The 25,355-nt window shown below is 42.4% G+C and overlaps 1 protein-coding gene across 4 annotated transcripts in view; it reads right to left on the reverse strand.

Moving 5' to 3' along the window:
• Nucleotides 1-25,355, reverse strand: part of fancc (FA complementation group C) — a 48,880-nt gene that overhangs the window by 2,671 nt on the left and 20,854 nt on the right. For all 4 annotated transcript variants that reach the window (XM_014171046.2, XM_014171044.2, XM_014171047.2 and 1 more), the window contains 9 exons: nt 9,365-9,469; nt 9,029-9,093; nt 8,773-8,937; nt 7,946-8,102; nt 5,691-5,746; nt 4,370-4,469; nt 3,623-3,698; nt 2,467-2,560; nt 753-927 (listed from right to left, as the gene is read on the reverse strand). In XM_014171046.2, coding sequence (XP_014026521.2) covers nt 753-927; nt 2,467-2,560; nt 3,623-3,698; nt 4,370-4,469; nt 5,691-5,746; nt 7,946-8,102; nt 8,773-8,937; nt 9,029-9,093; nt 9,365-9,469 — 993 coding nt within the window. The remainder of the gene's footprint in view (nt 1-752; nt 928-2,466; nt 2,561-3,622; nt 3,699-4,369; nt 4,470-5,690; nt 5,747-7,945; nt 8,103-8,772; nt 8,938-9,028; nt 9,094-9,364; nt 9,470-25,355) is intronic.

Genomic DNA, 25,355 nt, shown 5'->3' on the forward strand with positions numbered 1-25,355 from the left:
AGAGGAGACAGCCAGGAGACACAGGAGAGATGAAACCCAGGAATAGCCAGGCAGACGCACTCCGAGTGGGATCAATACCATATCAGCCTCCCTCACCCTTCTCCCTTTCTCCATGTCTTTTTCCCTTCCTTTCTCCTTCTAACCCGGAGAAGCAATCTATTATTCATCCCTCAGTCCATTATTCATCTATCTATTGGCCAGGCTATTCTGAGACCAGCCATGACAGGTCAGTAAGGACAACGACATCTACACTCAGTAAACAAAACATTTCCATGTCATAGACTGACCAGTTGAAAGATATGATACCTTATTGATGTCACTTGTTAAATTCACTTCAAATCAGTGTAGATGAAGGGGAGGAGGTAGGTAAAAATATATTTTTTTTAAGCCTTGAGACAAGACAAAAGATTGAAGTGCCTTTGAACGGGGTATGGTAGTAGGTGCCAGGCGCACCAGTTTGTGTCAAGAATTGCAACGCTGCTGAGTTTGTCCCGTGTGGATCAAGAATAGTCCACCCGCCAAAGGACATCTATCCAACTTGACACAACTGTGGAGTCAACATGGCCGGGCATCCCTGTGGAATGCTTTCGACACCTTGTAGAGTCCATATCCAGAAAATGAAGGTTGTTCTGAGGGCAAAAGGGGAGGGGGTGCAACCCAATATTAGGAAGGTGTTCATAATGTTTGGTATACTCAGTGTATCGATGGAGTTGACAACAGTAACCCCTTCCATCCAGCCAGCCAGTACATACCAGCTGCTGTATCCGGTGGTGCCCCCTGTTGGTAGGGTGGTGGTAGAAGGTGAGGAGCCACAGCAGGGGGCCACAAGCCTGGAGTCTGGCTGAGACCAGTAGCTGGCTGGCCACCTCCAACCAGTCAGCACACTGCACCAGCAGGAACCAGGCCTCAAATACTCCACACTGACCCCTGGAGGACAGGAGGACAACACACACACAGGGAATTAAACTATCTCCCTCTCTGCCTCCCTCTCCCTCCCTCCCTCCCTCCCTCCCTCTCTCTCTCTCCCTCACTCTCTCCCTCACTCTCTCCCTCACTCTCTCCCTCACTCTCTCCCTCACTCTCTCCCTCACTTCTCTCTCCCTCTCTCTCCCTCTCTCTCCCTCTCTCTCCCTCTCTCCCTCCCTCCCTCCCTCCCTCTCCAAATGCCTGAAGGTACCACGTTCATCTGTACAAACAATAGTACACAAGTATAAACACCATGGGACCACGCAGCCGTCATACCACTCAGGAAGGAGACGCGTTCTGTCTCCTAGAGATGAAAGTACTTTGGTGTGAAGTGCAAATCAATCCCAGAACAACAGCAAAGGACCTTGAGAAGTTGCTGGAGGAAACAGGTACAAAGGTATTTATATCCACAGTAAAACGAGTCCTATATCGACATAACCTGAAAGGCCGCTCAGCAAGGAAGAGGCCACTGCTCCAAAACCGCCATAAAAAAGCCAGACTGCGGTTTGCAACTGCACATGGGGACAAAGATCGTACTTTTTGGAGAAATGTCCTCTGGTCTGATGAAACAAAAATAGAACTGTTTGGCCATAATGACCATCATTATGTTTGGAGAAAAAAGGGGGAGGCTTGCAAGCCGAAGCACACCATCCCTACCACGAAGCACAGGGGTGGCAGCATCATGTTGTGGGGGGTGCTTTGCTGCAGGAGGGACTGGTGCACTTCACAAAACAGATGGCATAATGAGAAAGGAAAAGTATGTGGATATATTGAAGCAACATCTCAAGACACCAGTCAGGAAGTTAAAGCTTGGTCGCAAATGGTCTTCCAAATGGACAATGACCTCCAAAGGAGCAAGGAGGCCTACAAACCTGACTCAGTTACACCAGCTTTGTCAGGAGGAATGGGCCAAAATTCACCCAACTTATTGTGGGAAGCTTGTGGAAGGCTACCCGAAATGTTTGACCCAAGATTAACAATTTTAAAGGCAATGCTACCAAATACTAATTGAGTGTATGTAAACTTCTGACCCACTGGGAATGTGATGAAAGAAATAAAAGCTGAAATAAATCATTCTCTCCTCTATTATTCTGACATTTCACATTCTTAAAATAAAGTGGTGATCCTAACTGACCTAAGGACTTTTTACTAGGATTAAATGTCAGGAAATATGAAAAACGGAGTTTAAATGTATTTGGCTAAGGTGTATGTAAACTTCCGACTTCAACTGTATATGGGGGAAAATATCATGTAAGCAGCAGCGGAGAGAGAAAATAGAGCTGAGGTGATGCTGGGAACCGCATAATTGGAGCTGAAGAGACATAGCTCATAAAACATGAACAACTCCCAGACACACAGATCATAATCAACTTGAAAAAAGTTCAAAGTTGTACAGTCTATTACATATTTATACTTGTTCATATTTATTGCTAGACTGATTGAACCAACTTCAGCACTCTGTGCCTGACTAATGAAAAGCCAAAGATATTCCCCTCTCACCTGTTGCCTTCCTCTTCCTCCTCTTCCTCAGTGAGTCTCTGTAGTGATGCAGTGATCCAGGCCAGGTGTTCTGGCCACACCTCCTGGGCCATTTCTGGGGGGGGGGAGATGAGGGATGCATAACTCAAACCATGCGTTGGTGTCAATTGGTCGCACGCAAATACTCAATCACTCACACAAGCAGGCAGGCAGGCATGCACACACAGTGTGTAATGATTAACTTTGGGTGTTGGCTGGTAGCCAGCATGTTCCTAAACGGCAATGCTAGACGTCAATAAGCCATGCCTGCGGGGTACTTGGGTTTGGCCACACACTTAAACATACCTCAGAAAAAATAGATAGGTGCAGTGAAATGAGTTGTTTTGCGGTGAAATGAGTTGTTTTTGAGGGTCAGACATAGTAGGTCGGCGCCCCTGGAGCAAATGATGTTAAGTGCCTCGCTCAAGGGCAGATCGACAGATATTTCACCGAGTTGGCTCGGGTATTCGAACCAGACCTTTCGGTTACTGGCCCTAACTGCTAGGCTACCTGCCATCCTAGAACATTCAACATACTCATACAGGTATACAGGTATACAGGTATAGCCTAGACCTAGACTACTCTGGCAGATTTGGATAACTGTATCATTCTGTGATGAAACATTCCCCTACACAAATAGACCAATATCCAAGCGCAGTAGAGATTGATCTTGATCACTTTAAACATTACTGTGATGAAAGCAGATATATTGAGTAAAGGGTAACCGAGGATAAAGCTCAGTTACTGATATGATCTTGTGAGTATTGATGATGGAGAGGGATAATGAAAATTAGTAACTACTTTACCGTTTTCAAAGTACCATATTAGGTAGCCTAGTGGTTAAGAGCATTGGGCCGGTAACCGAAAGGTCGCTGGTTTGAATCCCCAAGCGGACAAGGTGACAAATCTGCCGATGTGCTATTGAGCAAGGCACGTAACCCAAATTGCTCCTGTAAGTCGATGGATAAGAGTGTCTGCTAAATTACAAAAATAAAAATGTTAATCACTTACTGATTTTAAAGTAGCTGTTACACGGATGTTATAAGTAACAGTTATTGATTGGTGAGACACAGAAAGCCATTCATTCACTCAGAGGGTAAAAATTATTTACACATAAGAGATCCCACACGCATCCTACCTGAAGGATGGGTCAGCAGAGGGGCCAGTAAGCTCTGGGGTGTGTGTGGGAAGAAGGCCTTCAAGGACACACACTCCTGAAACAAGACGCGCGCACACACAGGTAAGAGGCAACAGACAAAGTTAACCTATAATAATACAATGCAGAACATTGTCAGTGCCCTCCAGTCGAGTTAGCAAGACAACAATGCAATACATCTAAAAATCACAACTGTACATACCGACCTAAAGACTGTCAAATGAATGTTTTGAAAAACATCAAGGCTTTTCCACTGCTAGAATAGAAAGAGGACAATAAAGAGTGTCCTGACTACACTGTAGATCGTATGGATGGAGGTCCCCTATAGCTGCTAAGGTGTGGCTGGCTGTACTTGTTCAAATAGGGGTGAGCTCTATCTCATGATTTGTAGAAGCTAAGGGATAAGGGTGAGTGTGTGTATGTGTGCTTGGTGGTGCAGTATGGGGTGGTATGTAGATTGATATGTTATTGAGAGTTGAGATGGAGGTCATATATTCAGGTAACATACCCTATAGTCGTGGCTGTAGTCTAGGCTACCTATGACTGTTGTGCCTGCTTAGGACCATAGAAACAGAACCACTAGAATGGGTCGCCCAATTCAAGTCAATGATGCCATAATGGGTGGACTGGCGTCCATTTTGAGTGCACCCATGACTTTACCAGTCAAATTGCCTAGAGGTTCCAAGGCCATTCTATTAATTATATCTCTATGTTTAGGAGCCTTCATACCTGAGGCTGCAGGGCTGCCAGTTCCCTGAGGAAGCAGAGGGTGAAGGTGTGGACAAGAGAGAGCAGAGTCTGGTTCCCCTCCACCTGCACCAGCATGGACCTACACAGAGCAGAGCAGGACAATTAGCCTTTACCAGGAAAGTAGGCTTATGACGCATGTCACTAGTTCACAGTAGAGGCATTTGAACATAAACATTTATTTTTTATCAAAATGCATTTTCTGGCAGAAATTTCTTCTGGAACATGTGAACATGTGCCTTAATAACAAACATGTATTCCATCCACAAATACAAATAAAATTGTTATATTACGAGCCTAGTTGGTTTAGCCATGGAAAAAGTCAGGAACCTTCCCACTAACCAAGATTGGCTGAGATAATGGATAGGCTGGACATTTTTTTTTTTCACCTTTATTTAACTAGGCAATTCAGTTAAAAACAAATTCTTATTTTCAATGACGGCCTAGGAACAGTGGGCAGAACAACAGATTTGTACCTTGTCAGCTCGGGGAATTGAACTTGCAACCTTCCGGTTACTAGCCCAACGCTCTTAACCACTAGGCTACCCTCTAATTCAGTCAGAAAGTCATTTTCACTGCAAGTTAAAGTGTACTGCTAGCTAACTAGCAAACGTTAGCTTGCTGGTCTTGCTAGCTGACGTTATGTGTATGATCTGTGTAGTAATATTATTTGAATCAGAAATCCATTTGCATTGATAGTTATAGCCTAATGTTAGATAGCTAACATTGAGCCTAGTTGGTTAGCTTTAGCTACCTGTAAATTCATACTACAGCTATGACAATGTTTGTATTGGTAGTAGTATGAGTTGGGATGATTCCAGTTCATTGTTTAGCTAGCTAGCTAGCTAGCTACATGTCTTAACAGAAGACTCCACTTCTCCAGATGATTACATGACCCATCAAGTCCAGGTGTGTCTGGTGGTGACTACGGCCATCTACTGTACTTCATGAACATTTCTAGACAATAGTGACCCATCCACTTAGCTAGATGTGGCTGGGGAGGTTTACAGCTCTCCAGTAGGTGTACCAAAACATTCAAGAGCCATTTTCTCAAAAGTGGGGTTACAAGTTGATCAACTTTCAAAGCAAAATGACTTTCCCATTGTTCCTCAACTGTAGTGTATGATATACCATTTTGTAGCTCTGAGTCTCTACTTTTATCCAATGTAATTTAAAAAAAAAAAAGCTAAAATCGGGGCAGTCGGTCACATATACACATCAGTGAGTAATCAAATTGTTTACAGTAGGAATATTGTATATCTACTTTATTCACTTGTGTGAATGAAGCGTCCCAATGGCTCACCTGAAGATGTCGTTCACTATTAAGAATATGGAGCTTTGCTGGGAGCAGGCTTTAGGCTGAAACACATACAAAACACAAACATGGTTATATATCAGGAGTCGCCTGTATGGATCAATTCATCTCATACACCATTTGGTGTCACTGTTGCGCCGTCTACCCTCATCAAAATGACACTTCCCCATTTTCACACGCTGTTCCTTACCATTAGTTTACCATTATACTACTCTCTCCCTCTTTTCTCTCCATCTCCTAATGCAGCGCGCCATCATGTGTTTTAGATTTAACACGTTTTAAAAACGCCCCTGCGAAAACATTCAACAACTGCACTGTACATGCGTGCCTCTCTCTCTCCTCGCGTCCTCTCCATGCATCTTTTACCCCCAGAACAACCTTAATTATGCTTCCTCCATCCCTCTCATGGGCTAGAAGGCAGTAAAAACATGCCACCTTCAGTTCCTCTCATAGCAATAACCCTTCATATAGGAAGACCACATGTCTCTTCTGGGCTTTGATCCTATATGAGAGAGGGAGGGAAGGAGGGAGAAAGAAAGCGAGCGAGATGATCTGTGGAAAAATGCTGATTGCATATTTCAAACTACCTCCAGAACTTTGTCGACCCATCCCAACGCCAACCACCATCACTCCAACCTCCATCTCACTCCCCCCCCCAATGGGCTCTGGTCAAAAGCAGTGCACTACATAGGGAATAGGATGCCATTTGGGACACAAAGGTTGGAAGGTAAAAGGTTGGCGAGACCAGACCAATGCTAGAGACAGCCTTATTGATGCTCTGCTCCAACCCTGGAAGCAGAGAGGCAAGAGTAGTGACAATGCCCTAGCCACTGATCTACGGTCAGTTTTACCTTCCATTCCAACAATGGTTGAGGAAGATTTAGAGAGGATCAGCTGATCCTAGAACTGTGTCTAAACTTGTAGCAGATACTGAATGGGAGGTGGTCTTTGTAAAAGTAACTAGCCCCCTCTAGTGTTCATGTTATGTCATTGCACCATCCTAACCAAGACCTACTCCCTACACTGGACTTCCCATCCTCGGACTCCCATAATCAATCATGATACATATTTCTCATGTAGTACGTCGCCTCTCCTCTGCTCAGTTTAACAAATGAAAGATCAAATAGGACAATCCTGGAGCCATATAAAAGGTGTGTGTGAGTGATTGAGGGATGATGGTTTCCCCTAGTGAAAACAGATGGGTTTTTACCGTCCTCCTCCATACCTTCCACTAACACTTTAAGGAGGTTCAATTACAGCACGCACCAAACATCCTGTTGTTGGCAGCCCAGCCGGGCCCAGGAAGGCCTTGTGTATTGTTATTGGGGGAGGAAGAGGGAGTAAGAGCTCAAAACAAGAATGCGATACAAATTTTTATTTCCCATTTTTGATTGCAGTTTAAACAACTGAGGGAGAGAGGCGAGCCAGTCAGCTCCTACGCCTTTCACACACTCACACGTACAAACACGTGGGCGCACGGGAACACACACACACACACGCACAACCTCTACATGTCTCCATGATCCAAACAAACAGAAAGGCTAAGTGAAACACAACCTAAGCCTCCCTCGCTGTTAACGAGTTACGACAGACGCAGCCAACCAGACGCACTCAAACAAACAAAGTTGAAGACGCGTGTATGTGTAAAACAACAACGTGATAATGACAGGCCAATCAGCAGACGGATGAGGTAGAGTAAATAAACAGATCGAGGCAGGATGGAGAGAGAGATGGAGTGAGGGATGGACGAAGGAGTAGTTTGTGTAAATAAACACACACACAGTGCAGAGAGACAGAATTGTTTACAGAAGTCCCCTCTCTCCAACATAACTGATGAGCAGCTTAGATTTAACTCGATATGAGAAGGGGGTGATGGAGGAAGCTGCAGGATTAAAGTACATCTATACTGTAGATGCTGTGCTTTCCTGCGTGTACACTGTAGGGCCCCAATCCCTCTCGGTCGAGGTAGAAGTTGCCCCTGACCACAGATCACAGGAGGCTGCTGAGGGGAGAACGGCTCAGAATAATGGCCGGAACCATGTGTTTGATATATTTGATACCATTCCGCTCCAGCCATTACCACGAGCCCGTTCTCCCCAATTAAGATTCCACCAACCTCCTGTGCCACAGATCTAGGATCATATTACTCTTCCCCTAATTCTCTACTTACCATTGGGGGGGGGGACATATCTGACCCTGTATCATTGGTTAGAGGTAACTTCTACCTACTCCAAAATACATACCAGTAGTGAGTGAGTGATGGTGTTCTCTAGGTTGTGCAGTGTGGAGGCTGGGTTGGAGAGCACAGAGTCCAGTAGAGACATCACTGCCCCCTCTAGGCTGGCCAGGTTATGGCACCACAGAGATACCACTGCCTGGGCCTCCAGAGACACACACTTTCTGCAACACACACACACACACACACACACACACACACACACACACACACACACACACACACACACACAACACAAACAAAAAAAACAACACACACACACACGTCAGTCAACAAGATGTACTGAATGAAGCAGTGTGGTTGGCCCGGTGGTGACACTCCTTCAAGCCTCAGGGAGTGTGACATGGCGGCACAATGAGTATCGGATATCCCAGACCTTGGAGCAACGTGAGCTAGGCAACGGCACAAGGTCTGGGGAGAATGTCGGCTTCTCTCTGACATTTTGAATGGGGAAAAACATTTGTTCCCAGGAGGTTCATCTTCAGACGGAACTCTCCCAACAACTTTGAGTAGGCGGGGCATAAAACGCGGGCGGGAATTGTGCTCATGGTTAGGCAAACAAGCGCATACGGCAGTGACCTTACCGGTGACTCACTCCCCATTTCCGACTCGTCCTCTCTGTCTCAACTGACGCCGGAACTTCTACAGAGGGGTAAGCTGGAGCATTGGTACATTGCCGGAAGCAACCAGTCTGTCTAGAGAGACTACTGCATGATGGGTTTGTGTTCACTAGCATTCTTGTTTTCTACACTTCCAGCTCTCTGGTTCCTTCTGAGCTCCAAAACACTGAGGGGGTAAGCAGCTGGAGAATGTTTTCACACCCTACGTCCTTACCTGGAGTAGGCGGAGCTTACAGCATCCAGGAAGTCCTGGCTGAGGGCTGCCTTATCGCAGGTCACCGGCCGCTGCAGCAACGCACCAATGAGAGGAGCAGTCTCAGGACATGTGACCAGGGGGACACATGCCACTGATGCAGCAAGAACGCTGTCACACGAACACCTGGGGGAAATGGGGTGATATCAGGGGAACGGAACAGAGCTAGAGTTGGGACAGTGCAGGTGGTGGAGAGTAAGAGGAACAGACGCAGTACCTCGGGTTAGGGTCAGCCAAACTGCTGCAGCTCTCCCCAACCTCCTCCACTAGCAACAACACCATCTGACCAGCCAGAAGGACAAGTTACAGTACATACATACATACATACATACATACATACATACATACATACATACATACATACATACATACATACATACATACATACATACATACATACATACATACATACATACATACATACATACATAGACACATATGCGGGCGCACTTACAAACACAACACAGTCCATGTAAATAAATATTATGGAATATATGACCTTTTAAAGAAGATCCTTCATTAAATGTGCAAGAACATCAACAAGCATTCATACCTTTCTTAGAACCTTTACACTGTATTCCTTTGGTGGCAGGCCCATATGTTTCACTAACATATGTGTTGCACTGTCCTCTTCTGTAGCAAGCTGACATAACAAATTCTGGGAGGAAAGAAAATGTTCAGTAGGCTCCAACATGAAAAAAATACTATAGTATACATTCTAAAGTATTTTTTAATCAACTTTACTGTAGTATTCACTGTAGTATACTGTAGTATTTAGTTAACTATAGTATAAATACTGTAGTAAAATAAAACTATTATATACAGATTGTGGTATACTGTAGAATTTACTGTGGCGTTTTTGCAGAAATGACTGTAGTATTTACTACATTGTTTTTGTTTTATTATCTTTGACATAAAAGTGGAGGCTTTTGCCTTCAGAAAACCTACTAAATGTTCCATAATATAAGTAGGTAGACCTTCCCTGTGGCTCAGTTGGTAGAGCATGGTGTTTGCAACGCCAGGATTGTGGGTTCGTTTCCCACGGGGGGCCAGTACGGAGAAGGGGAAAAAAATGTATGAAATGAAATGTATGCATTCACTACTGGAAGTCGCTCTGGATAAGAGCGTCTGCTAAATGACTAAAATGTAAAAAAAAAAAAAACGGGTCTGAATGGATAGTTCAGAGCTTTTGCTCTTTTCCATAACCTTGCCAGTAGACACACGGTAGAGCCCCCCACTTGGCATTTAGGCTTCTCACTTATGGCACAAATTGCGATATGGGGAGGGGAATGGGCAGGATATATGCTAATTAAATACTGTAGTATTTACTATAGTTAAAAAAGTGTAGTGTTTTTGCGGAAAATACTTACTATAGTATTTTACAGTATACTACAACATTCTTTAGTAAGAACTATAGGGATACTACAGTGTGTAGTATAGCATTCTACAGTATACTTCAGTTTACCTTATTATTCTATAGTAAGTACTGTAGTATTCTATAGTAAACTGTAGTATTTTTTCATGTGGGCTAATGATACATTTGACAGCATAAATTACTAACCTGATACAGTGTTTGTGTGTGTCTACAACTTCAAAGCTAATGAGTACATAGCATGATCATATGGTATCATATCATACCAACCACATGTAGACAAGAAAGGCATTCCAGTGGTTACATGAGAGCGCATGTATGGACAACATATGAGGCACTTCAGAAACTAACATTCTTCTACGGGGGCCCTGGTTTTAACAAGCATATTTCAGAGGGTGTCTCCGCTACACCAATAAACCAAACATTTATAAATCAGAGTCACAGAGTGAAAAATAATCTCATAACTAACACTAGCCCTATCCTCCATTCTAGGTCCTAAACAGTCCTCACTGGACAACACAGGAAAACAACACCTGTTCAGTAGGCACCAAACAGGAAAAAATACATTGAAACAGAACAAGTAGCCTGCTACCATAACTTGTCCAATAAGATCGCAAATGTTCACTGGGTGTGTTGTGTGTGTTGAGTTGTGTCTCAAACACACGTTGCCAGTAGACACACGGTAGAGCCCCCCACAGCAGTCTTCCTGTAATGCTGGGGCAAAATGTATCAAGCGTCTCAGAGTAGGAGTGCTGATTTAGGATCAGTTTTGCCACTTAGATCACAATGAATAAGACAACATGGAGAGGGGGGCACCTGATCCTAGAGGCTTGATACATACAGCCCCTTGTCAACCGTACAGTGTAAGGCAGTCTGTGCTGATGCACTGATCTAATGCTAAGCCCTCTCAGATGTGGATGTGCTGGAAGGGTAAGTCCTAAGTCCAGGCCTCGGTTAGGGTGCTGCTAAAGCCAATGCGCTAGTGGTGGTGGTGGTGGTGTGGAGGTCACACTTTCCTCTTTCACCTTTGACCTTTTCACCTGACAACAATAACTGAGTGAACATTCTGCAGCTATTCACTTTGATCACAGCTACTATACGGTACATCCTCATGACTGGAGCCTTGAATCCTTTCAAAAGTACAAAAGAGCAAGATGAAACACCATGGATAGAGGACTACTGGTGAGTAGCAACTGTAGAATAGTAGAAAACTGTGTGTGTGTGTGTGTGTGTGTGTGTGTGTGTGTGTGTGTGTGTGTGTGTGTGTGTGTGTGTGTGTGTGTGTGCGTGAGTAAAGAAGACTGGAGATCAGAGACAAGATGTGGGACAAGAGAGGAAACAGAAGATGTGAGATGAAGGAGGGAGAGAGGAAGGGAAGGAGACTGGGGAAGGACTAAGAGCCCTGAAGAGAAAGGCAGCTAGTCAGTCAGTGGGCTCTGTGGTTTCACACACACACAACCCAGGGCTGGGCAGAGTGGGTTAGTGGGGAGCGCAGAGGAATGGAATGGTGGAGGAAAGAAAGAGAGAGAGGGAAAAAAGGTTCCAGTCAGACTCTAGGATGTGGGACGATGAGGGAGAGGAACAAAATGGATGGATGGCAAATGTTTGAGTTGTTTTTTTCTTGAAGTCTGTAGTTAAGCTGGTCTTGGGGGCACGGACGTACAGTTGGCGAACAGAAATCGCTCCATAAGTCTAAAATTAAGAAAGAAAAAACAGTGCAAGGACTTGGGCTGGTTTTGGTGGGCGATTCTTTGACTGCTGCTAACAATTACAAAGTCACGATCGAGTTCTCCAAAACCCCTAAGAGACTGAAGTACTGCCTATGGTCAAATTGGTAGAGGACGAGCAGAAAGGGAGAGAAGGAGAGAGAGAGAAGAGAGAAATCAGATAGTGACAGTGATGTAGTGGTGTCTGGAGAATTGAGAATACTCTAATTTTGCCCAACATTTTCCAAACAGCCAGCCCGGGGAAGGAAAGGCGCCCTGTGTGAGAAATTCTATGAGAAACAGTGACATACACTCTGAATGACCTAAAATGATAAATCCCATATTGGTCTTTCACAATCAGGCCAATCCAAGCGGAACTGTGCAAGTAGGCTAATAGTAGGCCAACTATTGAAATAGATAAATGAGGCTGTCAACTGAGTCAGAAATTAATCCGTTTCAGATTTGTCTAAATTTTTTCAGGTTTTCGTTCTCAAAGTCACACTTTGTTTTTACAGAAAAACTTTTTTAAAAAGTATGTTCCAAGTCCACAACAATGCTTAAACCACATCAGGAGACCACTTTTGAGGTCTAGGAAAAATCTAAGAATGTTTTTGTTTTTTTGTGAAGTTACCCTTTAATTCAAGTGTGCAGGCACCTAGCACTGTTGTTTGGTTTGCATTATTTCTGTAGCACATGAGATGGAGTTTGCAAAATAAATGGCCACTGGATTGATGCAAATAATCATGATATCATTCTGACAGGTAGGCAGTTTAACAGAGAAGGTTTTTGGGAAAGCCTTTCCATCTACCAGAAGACGAGTAGGCCTATCATTAGCATCACTATATTCTGTTTGAAACCTGGACGTTTTACTTCATATTTTGAGGCATGTCTTACCTTGCTTCAAAGTAGTTTATAGCCAAAATCCCATAGACGGGTGGAGGCAATTATTTTGATAGACTTCCTCATATGAGTTCTCCTGCTCTAGGCTATTGGTTTTCATTAAACTTTCTTTCATTGTCTAGCAGCCAAAAGACATGATCCTAATCATATTAGTAACCCATTATAGTTGTTGCATCTTTAAATCCCCCCCTCTTTCTAATGGATATTTCCATCTCTGTCCACAAAACCGCTGGCATTTTAGATCGGTGTTTCCCCGCAAATTGCATTTAGGATCATTCACTCGTAGGCCTACCACCGTGCGTACATTGCTGCGCCTAAAATGTGAAGAAATAATCGTTTATCAACATTTTAAGCTAAACATTCCGATCTGTTCCATCAGCCCTATTCATTGATACGCTGTATACCTCCACTATCACTACTTTGACACGTATCAGTGGGGATTAAGTAGTGAATATACACAATTCCCACTGAAAAATAAGTGGGTATATGGCGTATACCTGCGTATACCCTCCCACTACACCAATGGATAGTGATGAAGAGAGGAGGAGATTAGCTGGATGGCAGGATATAGAGAGTAAGCAGAATAAAGGATAAGGAGGTGGTGAAATAGGTATGGAATAGTACTTTGTTGTCCAAATAGTTACTTTGTCCCTTTCATACTATATGTGACTCGTTTCAGGAAACTAGGCATATGTTGCGAGTCACTACTTCACAGGGGAGACAATTGAACGTAAACTTTTTTTCTTTTTTTGATAAAAATGCGTTTTTTTGTCAGAAATGCCTTCTGGAATATGTGAACTTTCATGTGCTTAATAACAAACTTGTATGCCATCTGTAAATACGAATACAACTGTTAAATTACAAGCCTAGTTGATTTAGCCACAGAAAAAGTCAGCAACCTTCGCGCTAGCCATGATTGGCTGAGATGAGTGGGCTGGACATGCCGAGACATGAGTTTGGATTGACCTGCCATGTAGCACGCTTCTGTCTATAACATGAGCTCGTCAGTATGTGTTGGTTATCCTTTCTTACTGGGCTTTTTTTTTTTTTAAGATATCACGTACTGTAGAACTGCATAAGTGTTGCTGCTCTACACTTTCTGGAGGACCGGGTTTTGAAATCAGTGGAATTAGAGTATGATAGCTAAGGAGAAGGAGAAAATTCTGGCGTGTGATTGCAAATATGCAGACGGAGTTGATAAGAGAACACACAGAAGGCTGTTGTATAAAACACCTGTCTCTGGATTACATCTTCAAACTAAGGGCAACCATGGCATCCGTGGAAGAAGGAGAAGGAGAAGAGAAGAAGGAGAAGAGCCCATCCATGTATATGGGTGATATTCTTGCTAACTACATATTCACATATTACATGTTTCTAACTTTGTCAGAAAGTCATTTTCATTTCAAGTTAGTGTACTGTTAGCTAGCTAATGTTAGCTAGCTCGCTAGCTAATGTTACGTGTATGATCTGTGTTGTTATATTATTCGTATCTCAGAGCTATTTGCATTGCTAGTTATAGCCTAATGTTAGCTACATAACATTGAACCTGGTTGGTTCGCTACCTGCAGATTCATGCAGGGTAGTAACGTTATGAGTTGGGATTATGGTTCATTGTTTAGCTAGCTAGCTACATGGCTAACCAAAAGACTCTATGCAAGTAACCGTTTCAATAGAATGTTAATGATGTCACTGCAACAACTGTCGATAGACGTAGCCGGTAAATTCGCTCTGGCTATCTACTCCAATTTCTGAGCACTCTTGTTGGAGTGTGCCAGAGCGTAGAATAACTGACGAATTTACGAACACTCAGCACCCGTTGAATAAGGCCGGTGTCAGTAAACATTGACAAAAAAGTAGTTGCAGTCACAAACGCTCTGGATAACATGATAACAGCCTAACCAGCTCTGCGAGGGCGAGTAAAATAGTCAGAGTGAGGTGTTCTCATTATGTGTCTGGAAGTAGCTCGCAAGCTAGCCAACGTTAGCCAGTTAACTTGGGTACTTGACTGCTGTTGTTAGGTCAGAACGATCGGATCAACCCTACTCCTCGGCCAGAGTGTCCAGTGTGCACTCTGAATGCTCCGAGAGCGAAACGCTCTGAATTTACGAACAGACAATCTGACAACGCTCTAAGTTTACGAACGCCCAGAGCGCACTCTGAGCACACTCTGGCACTCAAGATTAAATTTACGAACACACCCGTAGTACAAACCAGCCTTTAGCCTTGAAACCTTTGGTTGTTTTGTACATGGCCTCACATGTGAATCCTTAAAGAGATGGGTGGGGCTAAGGCTTTAGAGGGTGTGAACGATGCTGAATGGGTGTAGACAAAGAAGAGCTCTAAAGTTTGTGTACCAAAACATTCAAGGGCCGTTTTCTCAAAAGTGAGGTGACATGTTTATCAACTTTCAAAGCAAAATTACTTTCCCATTGTTCCTCAACTGTAGTGTATGATATACCATTTTCTAGCACTGAGTCTCTACTTTTATCCAATGTAAAAAACACTATTTCAAATTTTGCTACATAAGACCGAACGAGCCGGTCGGTCACATATTCCCATCTCTTTGGTAGAACAGCATGAGAAAAATGAATGAAGTATTCCTTCAAAAAAAGTAAATGCCGCCTTTAGCTATGTAGCCACCAGCATCCATCAAACACTATACCCACTCTGATGTGGAGGAGACAGGGATGGCCGGCTTGGTGCAGAAGGAAGGAAGAGAAGAAAGGATGAGATGGAGAGAAGGAGAGGGGGTCCCATAATGAGAGAGTTGTGATACACTGGGGCTCCAGAGCACTGCCACTCCTCCCTTTTCCTTCACCACTTCACACAGCACCAAATGTTGGCGCTCACACACACACAGACACGGCCCAAAGTTTCTGATTTAATAACATGCTGATAATAATAACTTTATTTGTAAAACCAAAAAGATTTTCATACATTAGGCTCAAAGCGCTAACTTAGACGATGCCTTGGAGCCATACGAGCAGCTGATCAGTGTTAGCTAGGGCCTTTACAGACACAGAGACTTGGGTGGTTAGAGCCTTTACAGACACAGAGACTGGGTGGCTAGAGCCTTTACAGACACAGAAACTGGGTGGCTAGAGCCTTTACAGACACAGAGACAACAACAACAACGCCGTAGAAACGAAGAGAGAAAGAAAGAGAGAGAAAGAGCGAGAAGAGAGCTAACAGAAAGCAGGCCTGCATTCCAGGCCAGACGGCATAAGACATAGCATCACAAGGATGAATGGTTCTAGTTCTGGTTCCAGTCAGACTCTACTGGGTGGTTCTAGTTCTGGTTCCAGTCAGACTCTACTGGATGGTTCTAGTTCTGGTTCCAGTCAGACTCTACTGGATGATTCTAGTTCTGGTTCCAGTCAGACTCTACTGGATGGTTCTAGTTCTAGTTCCACAGACTCTACTGGGTGGTTCTAGTTCTGGTTCCAGTCAGACTCTACTGGATGGTTCTAGTTCTGGTTCCAGTCAGACTCTACTGGACGGTTCTAGTTCTGGTTCCAGTCAGACTCTACTGGGTGGTTCTAGTTCTGGTTCCAGTCAGACTCTACTGGACGGTTCTAGTTCTGGTTCCAGTCAGACTCCACTGGATGGTTCTAGTTCTGGTTCCAGTCAGACTCTACTGGATGGTTCTAGTTCTGGTTCCAGTCAGACTCTACTGGATGATTCTAGTTCTGGTTCCAGTCAGACTCTACTGAATGGTTCTGGTTCCAGTCAGACTCTAATGGATGATTCTAGTTCTGGTTCCAGTCAGACTCTACTGAATGGTTCTGGTTCCAGTCAGACTCTACTGGATGGTTCTAGTTCTGGTTCCAGTCAGACTCTACTGGATGATTCTAGTTCTGGTTCCAGTCAGACTCTACTGGATGATTCTAGTTCTGGTTCCAGTCAGACTCTACTGGATGATTCTAGTTCTGGTTCCAGTCAGACTCTACTGAATGGTTCTAGTTCTGGTTCCAGTCAGACTCTACTGGATGATTCTAGTTCTGGTTCCAGTCAGACTCTACTGAATGGTTCTAGTTCTAGTTCCAGTCAGACTCTACTGGATGGTTCTAGTTCTGGTTCCAGTCAGACTCTACTGGATGATTCTAGTTCTGGTTCCAGTCAGACTCTACTGGATGGTTCTAGTTCTGGTTCCAGTCAGACTCTACTGGATGGTTCTAGTTCTGGTTCCAGTCAGACTCTACTGGATGATTCTAGTTCTGGTTCCAGTCAGACTCTACTGGATGATTCTAGTTCTGGTTCCAGTCAGACTCTACTGGATGATTCTAGTTCTGGTTCCAGTCAGACTCTACTGGATGGTTCTACTTCTGGTTCCAGTCAGACTCTACTGGATGATTCTAATTCTGGTTCCAGTCAGACTCCACTGGATGGTTCTAGTTCTGGTTCCAGTAAGACTCTACTGGATGGTTCTAGTTCTGGTTCCAGTCAGACTCTACTGGATGGTTCTAGTTCTAGTCAGCTGTGTGACTGTCACTCTCCATCTAACACAACCACTTTTCTGACTAACGATTACAAAACAATTGAAGACATACAAGAGCTTTCACTCACTCTCTCACATTATAAGTCATGAGTGGCTGAGGAAAAAGGCTGTGCGCTATGTGAGAAAGTACTGTAAGGCAACAAATCATGCCTTCACCACACACACACACGCATACGCCTCTCACCCCACTTCCCCTCTTATAGGTCAAAAAACATCTGGCAAATTAAAAGTTTACTTTAAAAGCACTGTTTTAATTAGCGAGATATTTTATTAGATGAAAAATTAATCAAAAGAATACACACACACACATTTAATCTGGCAAAATGTGAAGGTTCAGTATTGTTTATGGTAAGCCATCTGTGTGAACCCTGTGAAAGTTGAAAACCCTCGAATCCTTTCTTCTTCCTTCTCTCACTCTTTCTCTGTCTCTAAAAACACACTGTACATTCAGGTTAAAAGAATGAGTAACTAGAGCTGATATAAGTTCTGCCTTTCATCTATTCGATGGGTGAAAATTCATGCTGAAGCCATTTAATTTGCTTTTCAAAACACGTTTTAGGGTTTGGGGAACAAAGGCTTGCACTAACCCAGAGACTCAATCAAGCACATTAATAAGCCAATTCTTATTTGGGAAGAAATGGACTACAGGCAAGAGAAGTCCTATTAAAAATACATTTCACCAAAAATCACTTCAATAGGCTTAGAAGAGTCAAAGTTATGGAGTGATTTAAGTGCCAAAAGAAACTACTTGAATTCAGTATTTTTTTAATTTGTATTTAGATATTGAATTTGAATTCATATATTAACTTATATTTCATGATTTGAAACTGAATTGAATAAATTCAATTCCATTTCAATTTAACAGAAAATTCAATATTTTATATACAAGTACCAGTCAAAAGTTTGGACACACTCATTCCAGAGTTTTTCTTTATTTTTACTATTTTCTACATTGTAGAAAAATAGTGAAGACATCAAAACTATGAAATAACACATATGGAATCATGTAATAACCAAAAAAATGTTAAAAAAATAAAAATCTATTTTATATTTGAGATTCTTCAAAGTAGCCACCCTTTGCCTTGATGACAGCTTTGAGCACTCTTGGCATTCTCTCAACCAGCTTCATGAGGTAGTCACCTGAAATGCTTTTCTAACATTCTTGAAGCAGTTCCCACATATGCTGAGCACTTGTTGGCTGCTTCTCCTTCACTCTGCGGTCCAACTCATCCCAAACTATCTCAATTGGGTTGAGGTCAGGTGATTGTGGAGGCCGGGTCATCTGATGCAGCACTACAGCACTCTCCTTCTTGGTCAAATAGCCCTTACACAGCCTAGAGGTGTGTTTTGGTTCATTGTCCTGTTGAAAAACCAATGATAGTGGGACTAAGCGCAAACCAGGTGGAATGGCGTATCGCTGCAGAATGCTGTGGTAGCCATGCTGGTTAAGTGTGCCTTGAATTCTAAATAAATCATCGACAGTGTCACCAGCAAAGGATCCCCACACCTCCTCCTCCATGCTTCAAGGTGGGAATCATACATGCGGAGATCATCCATTCACCTACTCTGCGTCTCACAAAGACACGGCGGTTGGAACTAAAAATCTCACATTTGGACTCATCAACCATGAAGGCCTGATTAATGCAGTCCCTCAGAACAGTTGATGTTGAGATGTGTCTGTGAAGCATTTATTTGGGCTGCAATCTGAGGTGCAGTTAACTCTAATGAACTTATCCTCTGCAGCAGAGGTAACTCTGGGTCTTCATGAGAGCCAGTTTCATCATAGTGGTTGATGGTTTTACGACTACATTTGAAGAAACTTTCAAAGTTCTTGAAATTTTCCAGATTGACTGACCTTCATGTCTTAAATTAATGATGGACTGTCGTTTCCCTTTGCTTATTTTAGTTGTTCTTGCCATAATATGGACTTGGTATTTTACTAAATAGGGGTATTTTCTGTATACCACCCCTACCTTGTCACAACACAACTGATTGGCTCAAACGCATTAAGGAAAGAAATTCCACTAATTCAGTTTTTACAAGGCACACCTGTTAATTGAAATGCATTCCAGGTGACTACCTCATCAAGCTGGTTGAGAGAATGCCAAGAGTGTGCAAAACTGTCATCAAGGCAAAGGGTGGCTACTTTTAAGAATCTAAAATATAAATATAATTTGATTAACACTTTTTTTGGTTACTACATGATTCCATGTGTTATTTCATAGTTTTGATGTCTTCCCTATTATTCTACAATGTAGAAAACAGTAAAAATAAAGAAAAACCCTGGAATGAGTAGGTGTGTCCAAACTTTTGACTGGTACTGTATACGCAGTTTCAATATGGTAAATATTGCATTAATTGTCTGTGTATGAAGTTTACAAACTATTATTTGAAGTTTACCAAAGTTACATATATTATATGACTGACTGGCTCAATTCGATCTTATCCAGCAAAATTTGCAATTGTTTTTTACATTGGATAAAAGTAGAAAAAATGGCATATCATACACTACAGTTGAGGAACAATGGGAAAGTAATTCTGCTTTGAAAGTTGATAAACTTGTAATCTCACATTTCAACTTCTCAGATGCATTCAGATGAAGTTTTGAAATTCAGTTCTCTAAATTCAGGTTCAAAAACATCCTGGTACTTTGCCAGCAAGGAATGCTAGAACAGATAGACTCAAACCCTCTCTGTGTTAAACAGGGTTCTGGCGGTTTCTGAAGCCAATGTTGAATTTATTTTTCTTCCTATGAATTTTGTTCTAGCATTTGAACCGTTTGGGCTAGAGGTTATTATGACACCATTCCTGAAAGCTAAGAATCTCTGAAACATGATCGTGCCTTCTGTTCCCCTCTATGAAGATCACAGGACGCGCAGAAGGGAGTGTGAAAAACCCAGCAGTTTGGCCCCCATAGCAATATATACTGAACAAAAATATAAACGCAACATGCAACAATTTCAGCGATTTTACTGAGTTACAGTTCATATAAGGAAATCAGTGAATTGAAATAAATTAATTATGTCCTAATCTACTGATTTCACAAATGTGCGGTCCGCAGCCATGGGTGGGCTTGGGCGGGCATAGGCTCACCGACTTGGTTTTTCCCCACAAAAGGGCTTTATTACAGACAGAAATACTCCTTAGTTTCATCAGCTGTCCGGGTGGCTGGTTCCAGATGATCCTGCAGGTGAAGAAGCCGGATGTGGAGGTCCTGGGCTGGCGTGGTTACACATGGTCTGTGATTGGACGTACCGTGAGGCCGGTTAGACATACTGCCAAATTCTCTAAAACGATGTTGGAGGCGGCTTATGGTAAAGATATTAACATTCAATTCTCTGGCAACAGCCCTGGTGGACATTCCTGCAGTCAGCATGCCAATCGCATGCTCCCTGAAAACTTGAGACATCTGTGGCATTGTGTTGTGTGACAAAACTGCACATTTTAAAGTGGCCTTTTATTGTGCCCAGCACAAGGTGCACCTGTGTAATGATCATGTAATGATACACCACCTGTGAAGTGGATGGATTATCTTGGCAAAGGAGAAATACTCACTAACAGGGATATAAACAAATTTCTGCACAAAATATAAAGAGAAATAAGCTTCTTGTGCATATCGAATATTTTTGGGATCTTTTATTTCAGCTCATGAAACATGGCGACGTTACATGTTGCGTTTATATTTCTGTTCAGCATAGTTTAATAGTCCTGTCGTAGCCCTTCTACGGATAGCATTACCACTCCCTATTTAATCTTGCTCTGGTGACTGACTGGGTTCGAACCAGGTCTCTTTAATGTCGCAAGACTGTTAGCCCACTTACCTAAAGTTCCAGGGGTTGCATTAACCCAGAATTCATCATTTTTCACAAAACAAACATTTATTATCGCAAAATGTTTTGGGTGCTGCATTCTAAAAATGCAGGTGTATTGACAACTACATTTTAAGTTCCAACTTTTTATATATATATAAAAAAAAAGAAAAGACTTGATTATCCGAAACAGCTCCTCAACGCTCCAAACCACTTGCTCTCTCTCTGACTGTCTGCAGGGAGGATGTAGGCTATGTGACGGGAGTCTCTGCCAGTGAAATTTGTGACGTGTTCCCAGCACACGCTCAGCTAGCGGCCCTTGCTGAGGTCCTCCTTGTGTTCAGTGTTCCCGCTAAATTCTAACCCAAAAAAATTCTCCCACATTGGCATTGATCACCTAGAGGCTCTAATAACAATTTAAATGGGGGCACCAGAGTCCCGAAATGTTGACTTTGCTAGGGCTCGCACCATTTTTGACCAGGGTGCATTAAGGAGAAAATAGACAGCAGTGGGAAAGAGATGAGGAAGTAAGATGTGGCCGTTTTCACGCCCGTGTGCTTGCTGAAGTTCGAACCAGACCTCAATTATTTGTTACAATGAAGAACGTGTGTTGCGAGCTTGTAATTTTTCCAACCCACCTATAGCGTTCGTATTTCATCAACACTGTCGAGGAGGCTACAAGCATATTATGGCCATCATATCATTCAGATTAATGATTATTACGTGTGATTATAATGATATAAGGTTCAGAAAACTACATTTTCACATAGCACGCATCTTGAACTGACCAGTAGGAGATCAGGAAGTTAATGTAAAGGACGACACGCTGCTTGGTTGAGGGTTCATACACATTTTGACAAATGGAATTTCATGACTTTTCACCAAATTTCCATGACCAACAATTGGCGGTGTCTCAACACTGGAAGAATGCTCTCTGATCCCATGTTCCATCCCCCTGTCGTTGAGCAAGGCACTTAATCCCCCACAAAGTAGAATACCTGTTAGGCAATGGTGTAAAACATGTGGTCAACCCTCAGTCTGGAGAGCTACTGGGTGTGCAGGCTTTTGATCAAGCCCTGCTCAAACACATCAGAGTCAGTTGATCAAGGTCTGGTTGAGCAGCTCATGTCTAAAATGTGGTTAGTTAGAAGGGGACTGGAATAAAAGCCTGCACACCCATTACCTCTCCTGGAAGATGGTTGACCACCCTTGATGTAAAACATTACAACCAAATAAGTTATGCCTTTTTGAAATAATTAGCTCATTCAATATTTTAAAGATAAATGGCTATGGTAGGCTACAAATCTTTTTATTCAGCTGAAGCAAGCCCACAAATTGTCTTAAATATGATTGATCACAGATAGAACAATGAGACAAATATTTTACCAGATGTATAAATGTGAAGCATCCGTTTGGCGTTTCCACTTATTTACATTAAATTTTCGTCATTTAGCAGAGACTCTTATCCAGAGCGACTTACAGTACTGAGTGCATACATTTTCATATATATATATATTTTTTTTAATCGTACTTGTCCCCCGTGGGAATCAAACCCCCAACCCTGGCGTTGCAAGCACCATGCTCTACCAACTGAGCCACACGGGACATAATATGGTACTGATATGGTAGTGAGAGGAAGCCCAGTGGTCGGCAGTTGGTGAAAATGGATGTTGGCAGACATTCTGCAAATTCTCTCATCGATGAAACATTTGATCTCAATACAGTTTTCTGTTCCCAAAACTAGAATCGGTTGAGAACAGAGTGGACTAAGTTTTGTAGACTTTTCCAAAAACGGTGTTGTTTAGGAGTGCAAAGGCGAAATGAGTTATTGCACACGCGCACTTCACAGAGTAGGTGTTCCCTAATGGAAATATGCAAATTAATTCTAGAACGCGCCAATAGGATCTCGCTAGCTCGTGCTTGGCTCGGCCCACCTCCTTGCTTGTTCTGCCCACTATGACTAATTTGTTCCCATTGGAAACGACAGGCTGTGGTCTATCTTCGGTTAGTTATACAATTCTTTTGTATTTATCTTAGATACCTTTGAAGTGTTAAGTTTGCAGGCTGACTAGCATTGAGGTTACAGTGCCTTCAGAAAATAGTCATACCCATTGACTTATTACACATTTTGTTGAGTTATAGCCTGAATTCAAAATGGATGATGATGTTTTATCTGATCCACCTAGACACAATTCCCCAGAATGACAATGTGTAAACATGTTTCTAGACATTTTTGACAATTTATCGAAAATGAAATACAGAAATATATGTATTCACACCCCTGAGTGAATACTTTGTAGAAGCACCTTTGGCAGTGATGACAGCTGTGAGTATTTCTGGGTAAGTCTCTAAGAACTTTCTACACCTGGATTGTGCAATATTTGCACATTATTCTGTAAAAAAATTCTTCAAGATCTGTCAAATTGGTTGTTGAGCATTGCTAGACAACCATTTTTAGGTCTTGCCATAGATTTTCAGGATAGATGTCAAAACTAACTCTGCCACTCAGGAATATTCACTGTCTTCTTGGTAAGCAACTCCAGCCTTGTGTTTTAGGTTATTGTCCTGCTGACTGGTGAATTCATCTCCCAGTGTCTGGTGGAAAGCCAGGTTTTCCTCTAGGATTTTGCCTGTGCTTAGCTCCATTACATTTCTTTTTTGTCCTGAAAAACTCCCCAGTCCTTAACGATTACAAGCATACCCATAACATGATGCAGCCACAACTATGTTTGAAAGATGGAGAGTGGTACTAAGGAGAGTGTTGTATTGGATTTGCCCCGAACATAACACTTTGTATTCAGGACAAAAAGTGAATTGCTTTGCCACATTTTTTGCAGTATTACTTTAGTGGCTTTATATTTTTATTCTGTACAGGCTTCCTTCTTTTCACTCTATCAATTAGGTTAGTATTACGGAGTAACTACAATGTTCTTGATCCATCCTCAGTTCTCTCCTTTCACAGACATTAAACTCTGTATTGCGAGGCATTGGAAAACCTCCCTGTCCTTTGTGGTTCAATCTGTGTTTGAAATTCACTGCTCGACTGAGAAACCTTACAGATAATTGTATGTGTGGAGTACAGAGATGAGGTAGTCATTCAAAAATCATGTTAAACACTATTATTGCACACAGAGTGAACCCATGCAACTTATTATGGTGACTTAAGACATTTTTAATCCTGAAATTATTTAGGCTTCCCATAAAGGGTTTGAATACTTATTGACTCAAGACATTTCAGCTGTTAATTTTTAATGAATTAGTAAAAAAAAAAAGTAAAACATAAACCGAATCCCAACTAATACAATGAGGAAGTGAATCGTTATTTTCGTCAACAATAGCAATTTCAATTGTTAAAAAAAAGTAAATCAACTTTGATTGGCCTTAAACACGAGTGTCAGTGCAAAGTTGTTTGGGACATGATGAAAACATGTTAAACAGTTAACTAGAGGGTACGAGATATGTTTGGAATTGGTTACCTAGTTAGTCTGTTCTCTATCAAATGTTATAGGCTAGGCCTACCTGTTGCAATGTCCGACTGCTCAAGGAGAGAGAGAGAGACAACAGCCCACACGCCTAGTACACATGCAGGTAATGCGTGCAAACACAGACGTGCTAAAGTTTCATTCCAATCCTCGCTGATGTTGATTTTTAGTTGATTGATAAAATATTTTAAAAACTGTTCCTAAATAAATCATATTAACAGTAATTCCCATTTCTTTTCAGATTTGATCATTTTCCTAAACTTTTCCGAGCCTGGAAAACGCCATTTTAAAATCCCATTACTTTTTCAGGATTTTCATGACCGTACGAACCCTGTTGCTTAGTGAGTACCGCTTCCCCCTGATTCAGCTCATACTGAGACTCGAACTCAGGACCTATGCCACTTCGGGCTAAGGAGTGCATTATCACAGATCCCCATCTGCTACATTCACCCGCCAAACTCACTCCACAGTAACCCCAGTGGTTGAGCTGAGACAACTGTAGATCCCAGTCCAGTTTGCTTAGCGATTACCGAAGTAAATCATATTTTCTGGTCTGTTGTGTGTAATGAGGAGCAACCTGTAGACCTAGGCCATCTGACAGAAAAAACATTTATGGAAGACAACAATTGCTAATTGCAGTGGACCTGTAAACAGACCGTTTGAACTTAACAGGGCCTAAAGTTTTGCATTTACTTCTTCTCGAGTCTATGCTGCACTGCCCAAATTCTGTCTACTTACAGTGGTAGCCTACACACTTCAATGCAAAAGATCAAACTG

The sequence above is a fragment of the Salmo salar genome, chromosome ssa24 (assembly GCF_905237065.1).
Source record: "Salmo salar chromosome ssa24, Ssal_v3.1, whole genome shotgun sequence".
In the NCBI taxonomy this organism is placed as follows: Eukaryota; Metazoa; Chordata; class Actinopteri; order Salmoniformes; family Salmonidae; genus Salmo; species Salmo salar.